The following is a 23,042-nucleotide window of genomic DNA, read 5'->3' as shown; positions in this document are numbered from 1 at the left end:
CTCTGTACAGCGCTGCGGAATTAGTGGCGCTATATAAATAAATAGATGATGATCTGTGGACACACGTTCAAGGTCAAATCCATCAAATAGTTTAGGTGTCAGACCCAGTAGCGGGATAGGAATGTAAAAGGTTCCACTTCCGGGTTGGCCATTGGTTCACATGCCAATGGGAGTCATCAGCATGTGAACACGTACGTATCCATCCTTCCCAATAACAGTACTTTAGCCGCTCTAATTGAATGTCACAAGAGCAATATGAATGTGATTGGCAGAGGTTTTCAGCTATATCTGAGCTCTTAGACTACTAATGGAATGGCAGTATTTTGTGTTAATGAGTTATTTAGTGAGGAAAATCCCTTTAACAATCCCTTTAACAAGTGGCCACACTGAACCAGAGGTACCAGCTGTGTGGATGCTGTGGGTAGTTGATACCCCAGTATCTTTCTCTGCCGCAGCAATGGGTGTCAGCAACGTTGCACCCACTCCTGACCTTTTTTGTTCCTGCTTACGTTTGGGGAGCTAATGCATCCAAATCTACATGAACTCCTTAGTTCATACTAATCAAAATGCTTTAGAACTGATCTACTAAAAAAATAAATAAAATAATTTCTATATTTCATATATATTAATTCACTATATTTCCTGCACTATAACAATCAAAATTGTGAAAAGACTTATAAAGGTCAATTATGATGCTGTTGTTTGCTGAGGGTCCAGCAGGGGGGGCTCTAGTAAAGAAGTTTCTCATTCATGTTTCATCCATTAGAGAGGAATTTGCAAAGCATCTCTGCAGAATACAAACACACCCATCTCTCATTGATTGGTCTGGGATACAGCTGCAAGGTTATTTTTCCTGATGTTTTCACATGTTATTTCTATCCATATGCATGAAAATTAAGGGTCCTGATGTGCGCCTGCTGTCTGGCACAGGGATGCCTCTACTGCTGCCTGCCTTTCTGTTCATTATTTTGGGCTCCCCTTCCTCCCCTGCGTCCCTGTCTCCTGAGTACCACAGTGAATTTGATGGGGCCAGAGAGGCCTTGAATGCAATGGCAATCCCTTATAAGGTGAGTAGCATTTAAAACACAAGCTCTGTCATCAGATCCCTAAGGAAATTGTATGGCTTGAGTTATTTATTTTCTTTGCTGAGCTTAAATGCCTCTGAAGCCAAATCAGGATGCATTTACTTTATTAGGGATAGATGTTTATGCATTGAAAAACATGTCATATCCTTCTCTGCATTTATAGTAGATGTGGTCATTAATATTCATTAATATTTCAAGATGCAGCAAATCCTGGTGGCAGTGTGCAGCTATGGAACAGAGTTTAACCCTTTCAGTAGCAGTACTGGAATCAGCTGTCACTACCACCTATGAATAGACACTACTATTTTGTGATGTACGTACATTTCTTTGGCTCTAGAATGACACAGATTCTAATCTGGACTTGGGCCCTCCTGCAGTAATGGGACTACTATTTCCAGCATGATTGCCTACCACTGATCGTACCTCTAACTGGTGGGGAAGTAGAATACAACCACTATTCAGGGGCAAACGCAGGATTTACAGAGGGGGGTTTCCACATCACGCCGCCAGTGGGTGTGACCAGCATGAATGGGGGTGTGGCTATAATTTTAGACAGTGCTAGGCTGCTCTCTAACTCTTCCTATCCCCATAATACCATAATATACATGGGCAATGCTGCATGCACTACTGTTAGGTGCACGCAGCTCTCCCTTTTCAAGCAGAGCCGTGTGAAGCGGGAGCAGGGTCCAGCCACCTCAATTATACAGTGTCCCAAGCTTGGAGGGGGTTTCCAGGCACTAGGCAACCCCCCTCAGTTTGCCTGTGACTATTCTATAGCACCCATCAGCTGATGCATCAACTGAAGGAGGATGAACAGTGTGGGGTCCCTGCGAAAAAGCCACAACCAGCGCCAGGCTGGGCTGGTGACATTATAACAGGGAAACCTGCAGCGTGGGGTCTCCCTACCGTAAAGTCACTCAGCCATAGCCTGTTCATCATAGGGCCCCCTCTATAGGAAAAAGCAACCCCTAAAAGCACCGGGGCTCCTTCCAACGTGTGTGGTGGGTGTGTTGGTAATAGCTTTAAATGGTCCCAGCAAGCCTTAATAGCTATAACCTTCCTGGTTGTGCTGGCAAAGCATACTGGAATCTGTAGTGCCACATAAAAAATTTACTGTAAAAAAAAAACACAGCAGACACCATGCATACCTCCCAACCAGGGGAGGGCTGGCAAATGTTAGCCCAGGGGGGCAAGACTCGGCTCAGCAGCCTATTAGGAACATTTTAAAGGGAAAAAAAATGCAGGTGACCCAGCCCAAAGTAGCCTACTATGGGACTGGCTTAAACACAAGTGCATGGCCTACCCCCCTCCAGTAATTTGTGCATTTGTGGCTGGTGTTTGGTAAGAACTGGGACGAAGCTTATTTTGTCGGGAGGCATGACCATAAAATATACAAAACTCCATAACACAATAAACAAAAAACCACATTGCTGCTAGCCTGCTCCATGCAGAACCAACATTGTGAGAAACGTACGTATATGATACCAACATAAGAACAAAACATTCTTTGTACAATATAATATATTGTTATAACACAGAGTGACAACACAGTAGCACATTTAGGAACAGCTCCACCTGCTGTCCCTCAAGTGTAATCACTAAAGCAAGTCTGTTGCACTCAACACTCCTTCTGAACAGATGAGGCTTAATCCACTAGACCCATCTTTCTAAGTAGTCTATGATGTCTTTCTCCAGCTAAGGGCTTGGTGAAAATATCCGCAATCATGTCCTCTATTGTAGGATCATATTCATCTACAAAATGGTTCTGTATGAGTTGTATTCTTAAGGTGGCTCCCACCACCACCGTATCCAGTTGTCAGCTTCCCTTTTCGGTAGGTCAGATATTTCTTTCCAGGAAGTGGGCCCAATTTTAGCTTTATATGAGAGGCGCACAGGTTCTTTGGCTTTGCTTCTCTGGTTGCCGCCTTACTTCATCTGCTGTGCACTACTGTGTCTCTTCACCTTTGGTATCTGGTTTCCCATTGATTTAAATCTCTTGTTCAGTGGCTGTATTTCAGACAGGGTTCCGTTCTTCCTTTCAGCTACCCCATTTTGTTCTGGTGTGTAGGGTACCGACTTGTGGTGCTCTATGTCGAGTTTTCTTTGGAAGTGTTCTATTTTGTGTTCCCATGAGATCTCCATTGTCACTACGAAATGCAAGTAGATTTCTTTGAAATGTATATCTAATCATTGTTTCACAATTCTGCAACTTGTCTAGTACTTCATCTTTGCTTTGTATTAGGTAAGTGACTGTGTATCTGGAGTAGTCATCTGTGAAAGTCACTATATATCTGTTACCTCCTGGTATACTCACTTTCAATGGGCCACACAAGTTGCTCCATAGAAGTGGTCTCAATGCTCTGGTCTCACATTTGGGATTGTTATTCTTGTGGCTTTTGCATTTATACAGCGTTCACACCTCATGGCTGATGAACAGTCTGATGTGTGAGATCCTTTGTTGGGTCTCTCCTTACTGCTCTCTGGGTGCCTGTGTCCTAGTCGTCTGTGCCACACATGAATACAGTCAAAGGCGTTCTTACCTTTTGGTTGTGCTTTGGCTAATACCTTTGTTCCATTCTGGATAATGCACATGCTATCTTGGAATTCGATAGTATGTCCTTTAGTCGCCATGTATGTTACAGACAAGAGCCCGACTTCCAGTCTGGGAATATCTAATACATCTTTTATCAGTATTGGTAAATTGCTGCCGTTTGTATTGGTGCACAGGAGCAGACCGTGCCCTATACCTCCCACAGTTATATTGGTCCCATCTGTGAGATAGATTACTTCTTTATGTTTCATGTCACGTTCAGTGATGGAATCTCTTGTCATGTGACTTGTCACTCCTGAATCTATATTGTATCTATGGGTCAGATGAGTTACTGTCGCTTTTAGTTCAACTCCACTTGTTTGTGCATGTATCTGTGTGTGTAATTTTAACTCTCTGCAAATATAGTTTCTGCTGTACTGCTTTCCATATCGATCAGTTTTTCTTTAAATGTCCAATTGTCTTACATTTAAAGCATGCTCTTGTTTCCCTATTAGACAACTTGGTTACTGCTGGCCTAAAATCTGTGCTGCTTGCCATTTTCTTCCATTTTTGTATATCTTTATTCCCTCTGAGGTATAATACTGGGTTACTCACTACTTACTTGGGCCTAGGTCTTTGTGTCTGGATTCCAGATACCAGTGAGTGAGCCCATAACCTATTGCAGATTATGCTTTTTTCAGTCTGTCAATAGACACACACTGGGAAGTTGTGGAATAACTTTTGTATTAAACAGTGTATCTCAGCATACAGTCATAACACATCTTGCATTTAAAACCAACATGTGAACAAAGCAGAACATGCTTTGCACAAAAATGTATATTGTTATAACACAGGAGATATAGTCAAAATATCAACAGTCAAAATGGGGGGAGGATAGTACCAATGAAAAAGAAGTTTATATACATTTTCTTTTATCCGGACACAATCTGAGCTGGAGGCTGCGTTATCCCTAATTTCGGACCAGTCAAGAGGGTTGCCCAGGTCACGCTCCCTTTGTGAGGGTCGCGGGACGTGGTACTCGGGAAGGTCAGTTCTAACTCACCCCTGGTATTCACCAGGGACCCCCGCAAGGAGGTATGGACTTGGCTGCGAGAGGTGCACAGGTCGTGGTCCTCAAGCCAGACAGTAGTGCAGTACACAGGGATAATCAGAAGAGGCTTCAGGTAAGAGCAGAATGTCAAACCAAGCGGGCTGTGTAGTACCAAATCGGAATCCAGGAGAATAAGCCAAGGAACAAGCCAAGGTCAACAAACACTGGAAAATAGGAGAATCACAGGAAGTGCTGGAGCTGGTGTGAACCAATACTCTGGCACTGATCTGCAGTATGGAGGATCCTTGAATAAAGTGAAGTGGTGCCTGATAGGAAGAAGCAGATTAGTGATCCAGTGCAGCTGAATCGGCAAAAAAAGGGGCGCCGGCAGTAAGAAAAGACAGGCGTCCATTCCCAGCACCACATACAGTCAATGTCAGGAGATTGTAGAGCAGAAAAGTTTTTCTTTGTTTGTTTGTTTTGTTTGTTTACCCCTTGTGGGGGTTTTACAGTGCAGGGTAGAGGGAACTGTAGGGAGGATAAGGCACACTATGTGAAGCAGGTGCAATGCAGACACATACACCGGAGAGGCGAAGCAACGCTGGCTGGGTCTCCTCACACACTGCTGGTGGCCAGAGGTAAGCAGGTGGATTGGCCGAGGTAAGGAGAGTGGGATTTAACCCTCTTAGGGTGGTGGAGGCAGGGGATGCCCGAGTCTACGGTCACCATGCGGGGAGGGCAGATCAAGTGTCAGTCGGCAGCCGGTCCACAAACTTGTAGCGGGTTCAGACTTCCCCGGGTGCCGCTCTGTATTACTGAAAGGGGGCCCAGTTGGAGGGGGGGGGGTTCGGCGAGGACACTTCTCTAATGATGGCTGCTGGAGGACTGATTGAGGCAGCTCCAGGGGCGATATGTAGTCCGGCGGTTCCAAAAATCGAGCCCGCGGCTTCTGGCATGGACTAGGCCTCAGGAACCCCAATATGAGTTTGGGTGGTACCGGAGGATGCAGGGTTCCAGCAAAACGGGGCTGACCTAGATGGCTGCCAGACCACGCCCCCCCTCCCCCCTTCCGTAGCAGTTATACTATCTCAACCCACATTCTAGTTTATGGAGGAAAGTGCCAAAGTTGTTTTTAGACATGTGTAGACAGTGCTGGGGAAACCTGAAGGGTCATATAATTATCAACTAAACAACATTCTTCTGGTGCTAACCTAATGATGTATTTCTTTATTTTTCTTGATGCTCATCTTATAAGGTTCCTTACAGTGCACTGTCACTAACAGTTAATATGTGATCCAATGGGACAGAAAACAACCTAGCGGTCATTTATGAACCCTTTGGTTACACAATACAGAGCCCCTTCTGGTAGTTAGCATACAGTGAAGACCAGTGGGCCAAGGGGAAATTTAGAAGTAGCGGAATGGAAACTTAGAAGCGGCGGTACGGAATATGTAATAGGAATGTAAGTGAATGGAAATTGATCGTTTTTCAGTGAAAGCAGTAGGAAAAGTGGCGGTATGGCGTACCACCATATACACCCCAGTCACATATACTGGGTTCCTATTTTAAACACCAGTATAAAAAGCATATGCCGTTACCTCCATTGATTGAGCCTGTCAGGTGTAAAAAAAAAAAAGTCTACATGACCTTCTGCATGCCTGGCAGTAACATCATTCAGCCACTGTTCAACCTCTCAGCCATTGTTCAGTCATCAGTAGACACTCTGTTTTAACATTTACATAGTGCACTAGGTACTATGTAAGATATTATTAACTCAGCAGTGACTGGTCCTCTTGTAAGTAGTAATCACTATTGTTACCGAGCAGGTAAATATGTTGATCTAGTTGTTGCTGTCATTATCATATGAGTTATTAATGACTCATAATACCCGCACGGTATATTTTCAGCACTACATACAGAACCATTATGTAAATTAAGTTTAGTCACCAGTCAGGGGGACGAAACGATAGTGATCATGTGAGTGCTACAGTGGTTTCCCAGACTAAACTTGTTGGTCTTGTTTAACAAGGGTGTGATAGATCAAAACCTCCAGGCTCCTTTTACAAATAGGCCCAACTAGACACTGTTCCTCTATCCTCACCAAAAACAGCTTTGTGATTCTTTTTCATATTTTTTTTTAGAAAAAATAAAAAGTCCACCTTCTTCTTAAGCAAATGAGCTTACTTATTATTAAAAAATTAATTCATCATTCATTCTTAGAGAGGGAAATAAGTATTTCAGTTGTCGGGAGGGGAATTGCAACTACTTTTTAAATGTTTATATTAATATTAACATGGGGGAGGGGTATATATACTAAACTACAGGTTTGAAAAAGTGGAGATGTTGCCTATAGCAACCAATCAGATTCTAGCTGTCATTTTGCAGAATGTACTAAATAAATGACAGCTAGAATCTGATTGGTTGCTATAGGCAACATCTCCACTTTTTCAAACCCGCAGTTTAGTAAGTATACCCCCGGGAGAGAGTTGGTGAATAGTGCTACCAGTCGGACGATACAGTTATATACACCACAGTTCTAGTACCCATCATCATCATCATGAATGAGATATGGTATTGAGTGACACATTGTGAATCATTTATTTCTGTGGTATAATTGATTTTCTCCCTTGTACTTGATATTCCATTCTACAGGACTGTAATGACTCCCGTGACTGCCCACAGGACCAGTATTGCCACGCTTCATCAACTGCTGCTATTTGCCAAGAATGCAAAACCAAGGAAATGGTGAGAAATATATTTGGAACATTATCTTAGAAAAACATCAATGCTGAACTGTGAGAATGAGTGTTGAATAGGTAATGGAGACCAAACAGTACTTAAATGACTGAGCATGTATGGATCTAATGTATAGGTTAATTGGATGTCAAAAGGCATCATGTAACATTCTTATATACATGTCCATATTAATATCAACATATATGGCAATGGTTGGAGAATTTGATAATTGTGTACCAAAATTTGGGGACCATTGTACTTTTTGTGACCCCATTGTGTCCAATATTAAAGTCTAATCTCACTAATCTGGGAGAAAGGAAAATTTGGTTGGTCGTTGAGTGATGTCATTGCTCAGCCTATCAGATCTGGACAATGTAACCTTCGCGTGCATTGCTAGATTGCTCACAGAGCCAGCAATTTGTTAATTGCAGAGAACGACTGGATTCAGCACTGTCTCTATACAGAAGGCTCTTTCTTATTATCTTATAAAATATTTTAGTATTAAAGAATGCCATTTGCATATATATATATATATATATATATATATATATATATATATATATATATATATATATATATATATATATATATAAATAAATTACAAACTGTTACCTTTCCTTATTTTACTTATTTTATTGTTCACTTGGTTTATTGCACAGTATATAAAAATTAAAGATGCTCAGGCTCGGTTCCCCGGGAACGGAACACACCCGAACTTAGCAGATGTGAGTGGTACTTTTGCGCGCCCTCAGATTTAAAAACGAAGCAAAACATCATAGTTACGTTGTTGGATCCTGGGAGCTTTGGATTCTATAAGTACCGCCCTCCACGGCGATCCAGCGCCATTTCACAGAGGGACACAGAATGGGTAGCACAGTTCTTGGCAGTCCATAGAGCAGTGGGGCAGCATCATAGGTAGAAAAGAGAGGAGGGGTAGCAGCGTTCTTCAAAGTCTCCAGTGACATTCAGGAGAGCTCCATTGCTAATTGTCATTGCTGAAATTTAGATATTAGGTTTGGCAGGCTTGGTCTTCTAAATCTGCAGTCTTTGTTTGAAAGTGTATGAAAATAATATTGTGACCTGTGAGGTGGTCAAAATTGAGTGCAAATGACTTGAAATTAGTGTTATTGGGGTTAATAATGATGTAGGGGTGAAAAAAGTAAAAATATGGGATTTTAGCACAAAAAAAATAGGGATTTTATTAAAAAAAATAATTAATCGGGATCCAAAACCAAAACACGCAAGGGCGGTTTTGCCAAAACCAAAACACGAAGTTAATCCAGATCCAAGTTAATCCAGACCCCCATACGGGGGTCAGTGAACATCTCTAATAAAAATGGCCATAACAGTTAAAAAAAACGTAAACACTGCGCTCCACCCCAAGGGGGAAGTATTTTTCTTTTCCCTTCTGCTGAGAAATTCCATTCTGAGTATTGCATGCATGCACATTGAATGTGCACCATAATAATTTGTCATGGTGTGTCATATTTTTGGATATGATAAAATGTCACCCCACAAGTCTTCTGCCTCCCAGCACTACAGATACTGTATAAACCTCCTAACATTTTTCCTTTGTCTTTGACACCATCATTTGTATCAGCATTGTCAGGAAGATGAAGAGTGTTGCTCTGGGTGGGTCTGTGCCGAGGGCGGATGTACTGAAGCTCTGAGAAGTGACAGTGGTGGAACGAGATGTCATCCAGCAGAAGACAGTTGTGCTCCTGGATTCTGCTGCTACAAACCTAAAAGTATGTTTAATAAAATCTGCATTTAGAGTGTGTATGCAGAATGTGTGACCTGTACATCCCTATCCCAACTACAGCTGGGAGCTTGCTAAATAATCTGACAGAAATATTATATAACATTGGCATACCTAAAGGCCCTGGGGCCCTTGTGCAAAGTCTGTGTTGGGGCCCACGACCTCTCCTCGCCATTGACAACACCTACTAAACACACAAATCACACAGTCACATCTACATCATCCACATGTTTTCCTACACTGCCGACCTTTTTTGGGAGCTCTCTAAAATCGGCCTTACGTTGTCTAGCTTATATCCTTAGGTCCTTGTACCGATTTTGCCTGCGTTATCTCCTTATGCATGCCCCCCGGGCTCTTCTCATTCCCTGTCTTCTATCTGCCCCCACATGTCTGTCCCAGCTTGTGTTATGTCAGTTTTCAGCACGCTCATAATTGCCCCCTTTTCTTTACCATCTTTTTTCCGCCCCACCCAGTGTTTTGAGTGTCCCTTCCACCACTGTCTTTCGGTTTCACTTTCTTATGACCACAGAAGCACCGTATTCCCTATTAAGGAGATATAGGAGATGTTCTGCACTCACGGCGAGGGTCTGTGTGGTGACATCCTGGCATAACTTCTCAAACAGACCAGGATGGAGATTTTACAGTTGCAAAATTTGTGCTACCTGTGCTAGATTACAATAAAATATGTGTTGCCTCCTCACACCTTGCTTACGTCTATACTGTGCTGGGATAACCTTCTATCCCCAGTGATTCATATAGTAGTCGCAACCTAATTATACTTTTAGTATTGGTCTCGGGTGACTCTAATTGTACTGTAGTGCTGTAATTATATAGTACCAACTTGTGCTTCTCTTCTTGTGCCTTTATGAGACTTACACCGATCAGCCTCAACATTAAAGCTACCTGATTAATATTGGGTAGTTTCCCCTCGTTCCTCCAATACAGCTCTGAGCCGTCAAGACATGGACTCCGCAAGACCTCTGAAGGCATGTGGTATCTGGTACCAAGACGTTAGCAGCAGATCCTTTAAGTCCTGTAAGTTGTGAGGTGGGGCCTCCATCATGGCTCTGACTTGTTTTTCCAGCACATCACACAGATGCGCGATTGGATAGAGATCTGGGGAATTTTTAAACCGAGACACGTCATGCTCCTTAAACCATTTCGGAACAATTTTTGCTGTGCGGCAGGGTGCATTATCCTGCTAAAAAGACGCCACTGCCATCAGGGAATACTGTTGCCATGAAGGGGTGTACTTGGTCTGCAACAATGTTTAGGTAAGTGGTACATGTCAATGTAACATCCACATGAATGCCAGGACCCAAGAGCATCACACTGCCTCCGCTGGCTTGACTTCTCATCTCTTCTACAGGTAAACAACGAACATGCACCAGCTATCCACATGATGTTAAAGAAAACGTAATTCATCAGACCAGGCCACCATCTTCCGTTGCTCCATGGTCCAGTTATAGCGCTCATGTGTCTATTTGTAGGTGCTTTTGGCGGTGGACAGGGGTCAGCGTGAGCATTCTGATTGGTCTGCGGATACGCAGACCCATAACATACGCAGCAAGCTTTAACTTTTTCAACAATTTGTGCTACAGTAGCTCTTCTGTGGGATTGGACCGGATGGGCTAGCCTTCGCTCCCCACGAGCATCAATAGGCCTTGGGCGCCCATGACACTGTCGCCGGTTCACCGATTGTACTTCCATGGACCACTTTTGGAAGGTATTATCCACTGCATACTGGGAACACCCCACAAGACCTGCCGTTTTGGAGATGCTCTGACCCAGTCATCTAGCCATCACTATTTGGCCCTTGTTAAAGCCGCTCAGATCCTTATGCTTGACCATTTTTCCTGCTTTCAACACATCAACTTCAAGAACTGACTGTTCATTTGCTGCTTAATATATACCACCCCTTGACAGGTGCTATTGTAACGAGATAATCAATGTTATTCACTTCACTTGTGAGAAGTTTTAATGTTGCGGGTGATCGGTGTATATAAATGAGATCTTTCCACTATATTTAATGTGCAGGCGTTAACAGCAGGACGTTGGCAAGTGCACAATTCCATGCAAGTTGATCATGTGACACATTCTCACATAGGTACAGGTTGCAATCTTTGGCCTGGAACAGCTCATGTTCTTATGTCTGAGCTGTGTCATCCATCTGATTGGGTTAAATATAGCAATCAGCCTATTAAAGCCACCCTTTTAATAACATAACTGTAACCAACCAATCTGCTATCGGCTTTTAGCCAGTTTCTGATTATCCAATAGGCTGGAGCCTAGGGCGCAAGGCTTTTGGGTGAGGCGCTACATTTTTGGGAGTGCAAAACTGTGACACGGAGAGGTATGAACTGAAACTAATTTTAAAACATAAGAGAATAGTTAATCTCTAAAGTAAAAAGAAAACATGACAGAAAAATCTAGCAAGATTTCAATCTTAACGTTTTTCCATGGTGAGTCATTAAGTAGAGCAAAGTATAAAAAAGGAGAAACTTTTCACCTGGACAAAACCATGAGGAATTAGTGACACTATAAAAATAGCTGATGATGATACTGATACAGAGTAAAAGAGAATGGGGGTCATGTACATAGGGTAAGCTCAGTGTTGTGCTCTTGTGCTAGCTTTAAGAGAGTGCTTGGATACGCTCGCCTCCAAAATGCATTCATTCCACTTTGATTTTCTGCCATCTGAGATAATATTGTGACTCTTGAGAGCCGTACATGTGCGCTCCCCTCCACCCCAGTTCTGTTTTCTAGGCTAAATAACACAAAGTCATTGAAGATTACTTGTATGTGCCTGATTCATTAAGGAGCGTAATTGCAGATGTGTGCCGTATTTTGTTTTCTGTGGACTGCGCATCACTTGCTCAATTAAAAATATCACCACAACATACGGCCTATAGTCACAAATAAGCCTGACCTCCTCATTAATAACACTAACATGCACTCCCACTACTATTTAGTAAGCCCTATATATTGTTTTGTGTAACTCTTTTTCTTTTAAATTGTATTGTTTGTTATTAGACTATCCTTAAATAGATAAAAAAAAAAAGGTTGTATGGGACACTGCAAATATGAAATTCTTTTGCAGCAACTATATGTTTTAACTGTCACAACTAGAACTCTTTATCCCTAGTGAGCACTAATGGGTCTAATGAGACCAATGGCTCTTGCAGAGACCCCAGTGATCATGTGATTGAGAGTTACGCAGCAATGATTGCACTGTCAGGAAAATTACTAGCTATCTCTCTGGAGTCCCAGGCTGTCAGTGACTTGCGGCCATTTCTAGAGGCTATTAATATAGATAGGTTATGTTCTTTGATTTACATTTGCATGTCTATGCGCTTTGTGCCTTACTTGCAGTGTACTGCTTTTTTCTCCCTTTAAGTTATCTGTTAGTTGCATGTAATTTAATCATACTTGTCTACTCTCCAGGAATGTCCAGGAGACTGACGAATTTCAGTGTGTCCTCCCGGACTCCCAACATAGTATCCATCCCTGTCAGATCATTTAAAGATCTTGTTCCACAAAACAAAATCCTTTTTTTAATAGATTTTGCTATATCATTGCGCCTAACTGACAGCACTCTGAAATGCCCACGATCTGCTCAGGTTCACCCACCATCCTGTGCAAACTGTACTTGTTCTGTATTTCACCATGTACATCCATACATAGTTTCACAGAAAACAGGTTCACATCTGCACATTGACCTCTGTGGCATCAACGCTAACTGCTATATATTTATAATGCGCCACCATTGTAAATTACTCTTCCAGTCTCTAAGTCCTATGTGGAGCCAGATATGTTAATGCCCTGAATCAGAGAGAACAGGGGCATTGATCCCACGCAGGCGCACCCCTCAGCTTTGCATAATGATGTGATGCTTTGTGGCAAAGCATTTAAGTACAACACCCTGTTATCACATATGTAAGCAAAGCAAAGAAATAGTAGCATCAAATATTACTCACATGCATTAGGGGTTATTTTGGATTCAACTGCAACAGATTTACAGCAGTGGTGCAACATTTTTTTTTAAAAATTGCTGAACACGATCAATATTTATTAATTTAATTATTTGTATGTAATATGTATTCTATGGGCCTGATTCATTCATTGCCTTAATGAATCAGGCCCCTAGAATACATTGTACATAGAGAGCAAAACAATGACAATGAGTAAATTTGCACCTTGGCAAAACCATGTTGCATTGGAGGGGGAGGTAAATTTAAAATGTGGGGACAAATTTATAGTTGGGATAGGACATGTCCAAAATGTCACTGTAAAGATCAAGCTATCAAGTATGTGTGGAGCTACATGAAAAAGTAGCCAGTATTTTCTTTACATACAAAATAATAAACTATTTTGCACCCCTTGCATTGCAACATGGTTTGTCCAGAAGCAAATTTACTCCTTGGGGTAAATGTATGAAGCTCCGGGTTCTTCAACACCCGCGAGTTCGGCGTCTTCAGCGCTTAAATTTAAAGCGGCGCTGCCTTGTAAAATTTAAGTGCTGAAGACGCCGAACTCACGGGTGTTGAAGAACCCGGAGCTTCATACATTTACCCCCTTATCTTTGCTGTGCATGCATTAATGATTAGGGCCGATGGAAGTGGTGATTGTGAGCTGAGAGATACACCGACATAACTGTACTGTGTAGCATGTAGTCCTGTTCTCAAAATTTTGAGTCTATATTTTTTCACAGCAAAGACCATTTAGAGTAATGCAGTACTGTACGTATATGCTTAGTAGAAAAGCACAGATATTTAATATTTCCAGTGATTTGTTCATACATGCCAACCTTTAAGACCCGGGGGAGAAGTCATGTGACATGGGGTAGGAGGAGGGCGTAGTGACATTGTCGCTTCACCATACTATAAAAAGCCGAAATTCACGTCATTGAATGGAGGGGGCGGAGCTACATGACGTATTTAACCCCACCCCCTCCATTCACTCCCGGGAATTCCTGGAGAGTAGGCAAGTATGGTTTTGTTCAGTTTAACTAGCAAGTCAAGGGGAACAAAACTTGATGTATCACCACATTGAGACATTGAGATATGTCCATTTTTTACGTAATAGAAGATGTATCTGGTTTCTTTGTCTGTTTTTCCTTAGCTCCAATATCTACTGACACACTTAGAAGACATGGGAGGTGTTTTTTGAAACAGCCGCACAGTGGGGGAGAGATACAAACTATGCAAATGAAATTATATAATGGGAAGCAAACAAATTTTCTGTATTCCAACAACTGCAATTTAATACAAAAATAATCAGTTTAAACACAGGATGCTATAACTGGTGTGACTAAAAATGATGCAATTAAAGGTCCAGTAATCCTAAAAAGTTGCCTTTAAGAAAAGAGCTACTTATAAAAATGTGAGTGTCACCCGAAAATGATGGTCACCCCAATGCTTTATAGCAAGAACCCTGCTATTTATCCCCATTGCCCAACCCCTATCCCCACTGAGGATTAGAGCATATGTCAGTCCCTGCCCCATTGGTGCTTACAGTATAAATTCCCTAATATACACACACAGACAGGTCAATTTGATAGGAGACAATTAACCTACTAGTATGTTTTTTTGGAGTGTGGGAGGAAACCCATACAAACACGAGGAGAAGAACTCTACACAGATAAGGCAATGGTTGGGAATTGAACTCATGACCCCAGTGTTGTGAGGCAGAAGTGCTAACCACTAAGCCACTGTGCATTTATTTATTTATATAGTGCCACTATGCTTATCACATTTTGGATAAATATGTGGAATACCATTAATTGAGTAAATGTAATTTGCAGAAGAAAAGGGAATTTTGTTTCCTGATTTTGACTGCTTCCCCCTATATAATGTACACAAAAAAATATATTTATGCCACCATTCTACCAAAATGAAGACCCGTGACTAGTAAATGTATAAAACTGAGTTGTGTGGACTAGGAAGTTTTACCTAGGGACATCACCAATATGTGAAGATTGATCTGTTTAGGAAGCAGCTATAAAACAAATAGTACTGTGATCATTAAAATATTGAACTTGACCATAACATTTCCCCATAAAATAACAAATAAACAATTTCCCCCCATATAAACCAAAACAGTATTTGCACTTATCTGCAACCACATCTAATAACTGAAATATTAACTACAACTTATCTATATCACGATGATTTAGGCTTTCAATCACTCTAGACAATCAGCAGATCGCTTTTGCTTTAAAGAGCAACATGTTGGTCCCTTTGTATTAAATGTAGCACTTGTCATTATTCTTACAGCTTTTCCATTCCCGGTGTGTGTGCCATTTCCATCCAAAGGAATGCAATGTCAAAGCCAGACCAGTAATCTCTTAAAGTTGATAAACTTTGGTGCAGATTATGATTTTGGTCTGGGGCGCTGTCCTTGTGCCGAGGGTCTTGTGTGCACCAGTAAAGGGTAAGGTTGGTTTTAGTCCATTTACAAAAACTGACACTTGAAATGCATCAGTAACAACCACAAATCATACACATTGTTGATGCAACATATTTCTTGTTGAAAATGCACCATTCTTGTTGCACTTGCTTTGATTTATAAGCCGTTAATTGTGATTGATACTGTTGGTTAGGTTCATATTATTTAAATGTTGCATTTCAGTGTTCCTCTGTTCTTTATTTATTCTGTAGAAACCTGATTTCCACCTGTGAGAAGCCAGATGAAGTGATAGATTTCACGAACTACAGAGAAGAATCTTCTATCTTCCAACCAATAGTCCGTAGAGATGAGGAGTTGACATACTATGATGTAGAATTCGTTCCGTGGCCTTCACAGGATGACCAGTTAGCGTTCGTAGACTTTCCTAGGGCGGCTGAAGAGAGCGAGAGAGAAGCCAAAAATGCTTTTAATATGCTGAGCGTGGACGTAGGGGATAATTTGGAGGATGAAAGTCTGCACTTCGATGACCATGTCGATGAACCTCCTGATCCAAGTCAGGTTGACTTCCAAGAACTTAAACAACTTGCAAATGAAATGGGCCAATATTTTGGCCCTGGTTTTTACTAAATGCATGCAGTTTTACTGCTGTTATATTTAAGTTCTATTTTGTTGCATTTTGATATAATTTTTCTATAAGACTGTCTTTCAGAATAAAATTGTTTTAATAATATGAAGAAATAAAAATGCAGTGTTAAATTGGTGATCACTTAGTATATATAAGGCGCATATTACTGCAAAGATTCAGACGTGTCCATTTCACATATAACATAACAATGGGCGAGAAGTAATAAATGATATGCTGGGCTGGTTTACTAACACAGTTAGTGCATGGTTACAGAGTCACGATAGCAGCAACTGTAATGGTCCTGGGCAGACTTGAAGTTCCTTGCTAAATGCAGGCTAGTTCTCATAATACGTCTCGTATTGCACCCAGATGCCAAAGTGACAGTGTTGCAGGACAAAATATTTAAATTCTCCTTTAGGAGTGGAGAGTGCACATTTACAGGGGTATTCCGGTTTTAGCAGCTTCCTTTTTAGTCCTGCTATGTTACCTGATTTTTACACATCTTCAGAGATGCTGGAGGTAGGGTATTAACCAATACTTCCTATGGCAGTGTTGACTAACCTGTGACACTCCAGGTATTGTGAAACTACAAGTCCCAGCATACCCTTCCAGCAATAAGCTGCTATATATTGGCAAAGCATGCTGGGACTTGTAGTTTCACAAACACCTGGAGTGTCACAGGTTAGCCAACACTGTCCTATGGGATGCTGTTTGCAGATAGATAGATCCATACATGGTACAGGAAAATTCATTAATAATCATTAATAATCATGAGTACGTGTACGTGTTGAAAACCAAAATCTCAGCTGTTCTCTTACTCTCATGACTTACTCCAGACATAAATGCGGCTCTAACTAGCAGCAATTTTGGAAAAAATAGAAAATATTACATTAAGGAGTGTGTCAAAAATAGATAGTAGACAAGACTTTCAAGTGATATTTTTACTTTTGGCAAAAAAACATTGAAACATAGAATTTAACAGCAGATAAGAACCACTTGGCCAATCTAGTCTGCCCATTTTTTAACCTATGATAACCTCAAACCCTATTTCATCCTTTATTCGAAGGATATCCTTATGTCTATCCTAAGCATGTTTAAATTGCTCTATTGTATTAGCCTCTTCCACCTCTGACAGGAGGCTATTCCACATATCCACCACCCTTTCTGTGAAGTAGTTTTTCCTCAAATTTCCTCTGAACCTACTCCCCCCCAGTGTCAGTGCATGTCCTTGTGTTCTAATACTTCTCTTCCTTTGAAGAATCTTTCCTTTCTATACCTTGTTAAAACCCTTGATACATTTGAAAGTTTCTATCATGTCCCCCCGTTCCCTTCTCTGCTCCAAACTATACATATTAAGATCTTTTAATCTTTCCAGGTAAGATTTATGCTATAGGCCATGCCAATAAGAGCATTCTGGGTTTTTTTGGACCACAGTCCTACAAATGGTTGCTTGAAGAGTCCTTATTTTTTTATTGTTTGTAAATGACCCTTACTAACTACAAGCAAGAATATTTCGAATGGAAAAGAGCAAAACAGTATATTTATTTTGTAATATACCTATGCTGGGTGCACTAAGCATTTAGGGTACTATTTTTATTTAGATTAGGATAAATGGTTGTCTATACATTCAGTAATACAATTGATTAAAACTAGTGAGAAAACAATATACTCAGACAATTTAGAAGTGGTAGTATGGCCTGTGGGATTTTAGCAGCATGACATTACTTAGCCCTAATACGCAAGACAGCCCCACCACATACAAAACAGTCTCTTTCCCATCTGTTCTTGCAGTTTACACTACCTGCTGGTTTCTTAAGCTGATCAGCCACAACATCGTAATATGTGGGTGTTCATTGCCTCGCCCGATATGGACCGGGGCTTAATCCAGACGGCACAGGGCACATTTAAGTGAAATAATTTCCTACAACTGCAAAAGATAATATCAAATGAAGGTCAAAGGCTGAGAAAAAGTGGCCATCAAGAATCAAAAATACAGATGGATTATTAATTATACTATAATATTTAGCAATTTATCACCTAGGAAAATATGTTCAGACCAATCCTCATGCTCGATCCAATGTGACCAATTTGGCCATACACGTGGGTGGTGAAATTGGCCAGATAAATTCTGGAATTTGGCCATACACACAGGAAACATACCTGATAATGATCCAATTGAGTTTGGATTATTATCGTCCTTTTTTGGGGCCACACCTCCTGCAGTAATGAAACAGCTGCTGGTATCGCTGACAGCATGGCAATGTAAATGACAAGCATTAGCAAATAGGTTTTAAGTGAATGATCTGGGCTAGCCTTAGTACATACTACCCAACATTTAGAATCACAAAGTCGGATCAAAATAAGCCCACCCCCTTTCCGCCCCTGCAGATGCTGCCTAGCCAAATGTTTGTATTGTACAGGTAAATGGGGTGATGATGATGATGATAATGCAGGCAGTGGGCTTGGGACCATGGGAGAAAAAATACTGAAAGTATGGGAGGAGGAAACATGTTACAGATGTCAGGGGACGGACCTAGCAAGCCCCCTATGTGACATGACCACACCCCTTAATTATGACCCTCCACATTCTTCTATCCATACAGGGAAATTCCCTGTGTTGAAATGTATGGCATAATTGCAAAGAGATTCATCTTTTCCTTCATTAAATGCTATCCCATACATGCCAACCATAGCGTCACCAAAGCCCCGCCCCCACTATAAAAAGCCGAAATTCACAGCATTGAATGGAGGGGTCGGAGCTTAATGACACGATTAAGCCTCCCCCCTCCATTCACTCCATTCACTTCCGGGAGTCCGTGAGGACTCCCCGAAATTCGGGAGCCTCCGGGGAATTCCGGGAGAGTAGGCAGGTATGTGCTATCCATGTATTTTTTCATTTTAAAGCCAGTCAACATTTTATTACCCCTTGAAATTAGTCTCCCAATATGAATCAGGGCCATATCCCTCTCCACCTAAAATACAGTCATTTAACTTGCTACTTTATTTTTCCTTGTGAACCTGGATAACTAATATGTCAATACGTTGATTAGATTAGAAAATGCTTGTTAGCATAACATATGTCAGTTGTTTTCTGTGTTTCTTTTTGTTTGTGTAATAAAAATCTTCCAATAAAAAACAAACCATTCAAAAAATAAATAAAAAATAATCTCCCAATGTGGCTCTCACACCAGGACATGATTGTATGTTACTGATAGATACTGTAACTCCCAGCCTTGTAACAAATAAAGTTGTTTAAAAAAAAAAAGAGAGGGAACTACTTATATCTGATTAAGTCTGGGGGGTGTGAGACATATTGAGGAACTTGAGGTAAGTATTACAGTGTCCGGGCTTTATGTCCATTTGATTACAATTTATTGTATATCATGGCATTATCCAGTCATTCAAATTGTGGGTGTATTTTATTTTAAAACATTAGCCAGGTTTTGCTCTTTGTGTATTTTATTATTACTTATTCGTTGTTCTCTCAGGTTTTTTTTACATTTTTACTGCAATTGGCCTAATCTAAGACCAGAAATGGATTTCCTATAGATTTAGGCGAACAACACAACAACATTTGGGGCTAGATTTACTAAGCTGCGAGTTTGAAAAAGTGGGGATGTTGCCTATAGCAACCAATCAGATTCTAGCTGTCATTTTATAGAAGGTACTAAATAAATGATAACTAGAATCTGATTGGTTGCTATAGGCAACATCCCCACTTTTTCAAACCTGCAGCTTAGTAAATCTAGCCCTTGGTGTTTGTGTATTTTAGTATTACATATTACATGTTCCAGCAGATTTGTAGATTACAACTGCCAGAATAGACAATGGCTGCCAGGGCTTCCAGGGACTTATTATGCCACAATAGTACTTAATTATTTTAGTTATTTGTCACTGGCACCCACCACCCAATCAGTGCCAGGAAGAACCCCTGTTATACTGTGGCCACCCCAGCCTGGCATAGCCTAGTGGGGTGGGGGGGGATCACACTTTTTAAAAAAATTAATAAAAAACATATACTATTTACCGCTGCACTCTTATTACTATAGCCATCTCAGGATGGGATAGCCGAGAGTCAGCAAAGTAAAAATAAAATGCTTTATTATTAAAATAAAGCATTTTTCCTTGTTTTAGTTAAACAAAGTTATTTCTTTTTTTCTATGTTTTACAATTTTTTTCCCCAAAAATATTTTTTTCATTATTTTTTTCCAATGTGGAACTGGGAGCCCAAGTCCGAGGTTCAAGTTCCAATACACATGCGCGAGTAGAGAAGCCGGCTCAAGCAAGCGCAGATTAACCCCTGACTGGCTTGGCAAATGGTAAGACTCCTCTTACCACCGCCAGTCGGTATTGATGGGGCACTGAGCATTTATTGATAAATTGTGCAGCCATAATCTTCAAAACCACAGGGTCTTGGTAAATAGACCCCCCCAAGTGTTTCATTGGTTGGTACGGTTTAATGCTAAATTTGCACCTAAATACAGTGTTTATAAATGATCCATACTGTCCCTTTAACCTTTTGACTGATATGGGGGTGCCAAGACCTTTTGGGGGCTGTTTTTTCATTAATGAAATTAAGAGTAATGTGTGGTCCTTTTAAAGGTTGGATGGCCACACATGTGGCCCTTGAAGTATACCAGGTGACCCATAACTGATGTAAATCGTCATCATCATCATCACCATTTATTTATATAGCGCCACTAATTCTGCAGCGCTGTACAGAGAACTCACTCACATCATGTAGATGGAATACAGTAACAAACAGAACACATGCTTTGATAAAGAACACAGCAAAAACTTAAGTTACAACATTGTTTTTTTTAGGACTGGAATACTATAACAAAATGTCTGTGGAAATCTTTGATAGTGTCACACAAGTCAACCTAGTGGCATCAAGTAGACAACTTGATGATTTGACATTGGTTTCTGATTTTTGGAAGATGGATGAATCATCAGAGCAAGATTTGCAACTCAGCAATGAAGGTATATTGATTATCAGGTGGCACAGTGCTTAGCATTGTTGCCTGGGCCATAGGTTATATTGAAACCAGGGCACTATCTGTGTGTAGTTTTCATGTTCTTTCTGTGTGTATGCATGGGTTTCTTGCAGGTGCTCTGGTTCCTTCCCCCACAGTCCAAAAACTTACTGTCAGGTTAACGTTTTTTATCTAAATGGTATGCCAAAGCACAGTATAAATATAAATAAAAAGTGATTATGTCAGATTGGATATAGTAAGATTTTTGTTCATCTGAATATATATAAAGATATACTTATATGTAAAACGCAATCACATTTGATAATTTATAATCACATTAAATAATAATACGAATCTACTGAGTGTACTTTAAATACATTATAGATGTTAATGTATAAAGTAAAGTGAAGGTTTGTCCTTTCTTTCCGCCATTCCCAGGCAAACAAAATTACATGAAAAGTCAGTTCATTTTCTGTTATTATTCCAAATAAATTGTTTTGCATAATATTAATGTATGTCATTTTTTATCTTATTTAGTTTATTTTAAGCATTGTGGCTATTTGTCCATTTACTAACTTTCTGTTCTCTCTGTTCTAATAAATTCATGTGCTAGTTAGCTTGGTTATTCATACTCTACATAACTGAAATACTGGTGATTGTTTGGCAAACAATAACTCGGGTTGATTTAGCTTTTGATTGTAATTTTGCTATTAAAACAAACCTTGTTGGTGGCAGTTTTGAAGTAAATGTGTAATACAAAAGGGGGAGATTTCATCATTTTTAGACAAACCAGATGGTTGTGTTGGGATTAACCCTTTGTCACGTATTTGTCAAAACAGGCGCAGGTGAGTGCTGTTTGTGACAAAGGAGATTGATGATTCCTAACCGTTGGTGCATTATTATTTTAAGCTCTTGAATGCATTTCAGCATAATCCACCTCAAACCACTGAGCACCATATGTGCCAGGCCTTAAAATGAAACAGACTGTAGGTTTCATCCTACACTGGTAATATGATCCATTTTGCATCTTCCAGTTGCACTTCTGCAGGAAAGAGAATTTATTGGTGCACTTTAAACATTGCAATAAAAACCTTCAAACTCACAAAAGTGACACATGTATTGTAGTGAAAATTCATTTTTAGTTTTTAAAGTAGTGGAATGGAAAGGCTAGACTAGTTAAAATATAGTACTTATATGATATAAAATGTTTTTTTTTACTTAAACATTAAGGGGTAAATGTATTATGGTCCGATTTGTTCATCCCGCCAGAAATCGGCGACTTTGTAGCTAAAATTTACAGCGCCGATGGCTTGTAAAGGCAAAATTGTCACTGGGGCAGGGCCTAAATGACACAATTTGTGACACATCTCTTCACGGAGGACATCATCTCACCCACTTCACTAGGAAGTGGGATGGATGTGGGAGAATGGATTGCTAATAAGCAGACCTACCTGAAATTCCGAGAGAGTGGGCAAGTATATTCTGTACTTGATATAATTGTCAATATTATGTAGGGTCACACACTCAGCAATTTCACAAATTAACCCAATATCCATAATGATCAGATTATTTCCTGGTATGACTGTAAATCCGGTCGTCAGAGCTATAGCTGCTTATAAGTGGTCATATGTTAACCATACTAACAGGCCAAACTGAGTGCCGAATGGCCATATCTGTCTGATTTCAGCATTTGGCCCACGTATGGCAAGCATAACCAGCAGCTAGTTTAAAGATGGCATTTGCATTTTAGATTCAGTAGTTCTTTAAAATATTTAAATCTCTAGCTGAATGTTAAATATTTGGAATCTTTTACAAATGATTGACACAGCGCCTAAGGCCCTCGATTGCTGTGGTAACATCACAAATCATCAC

The 23,042-nt window shown here is 40.5% G+C and overlaps 1 protein-coding gene across 1 annotated transcript; it reads left to right on the top strand.

The window, feature by feature from the left end:
• Positions 1–745: 745 nt before the first annotated feature.
• On the top strand, positions 746–16,333 carry LOC142107925 (dickkopf-related protein 3-like). The gene is made up of 5 exons (XM_075191593.1): positions 746–1,067; positions 7,319–7,411; positions 9,003–9,150; positions 15,437–15,593; positions 15,821–16,333. Exons 1-5 carry the CDS (start codon positions 867–869, stop codon positions 16,194–16,196), a joined length of 975 nt encoding a protein of 324 aa, XP_075047694.1. The 5' UTR covers positions 746–866; the 3' UTR covers positions 16,197–16,333.
• Positions 16,334–23,042: the final 6,709 nt, after the last annotated feature.

This window comes from Mixophyes fleayi, chromosome 11 (assembly GCF_038048845.1).
Source record: "Mixophyes fleayi isolate aMixFle1 chromosome 11, aMixFle1.hap1, whole genome shotgun sequence".
NCBI lineage: Eukaryota > Metazoa > Chordata > Amphibia > Anura > Limnodynastidae > Mixophyes > Mixophyes fleayi.
The sequence above is the reverse complement of the archived record's forward strand: the minus strand, read 5'-3'. Positions and strand labels throughout refer to the sequence as shown.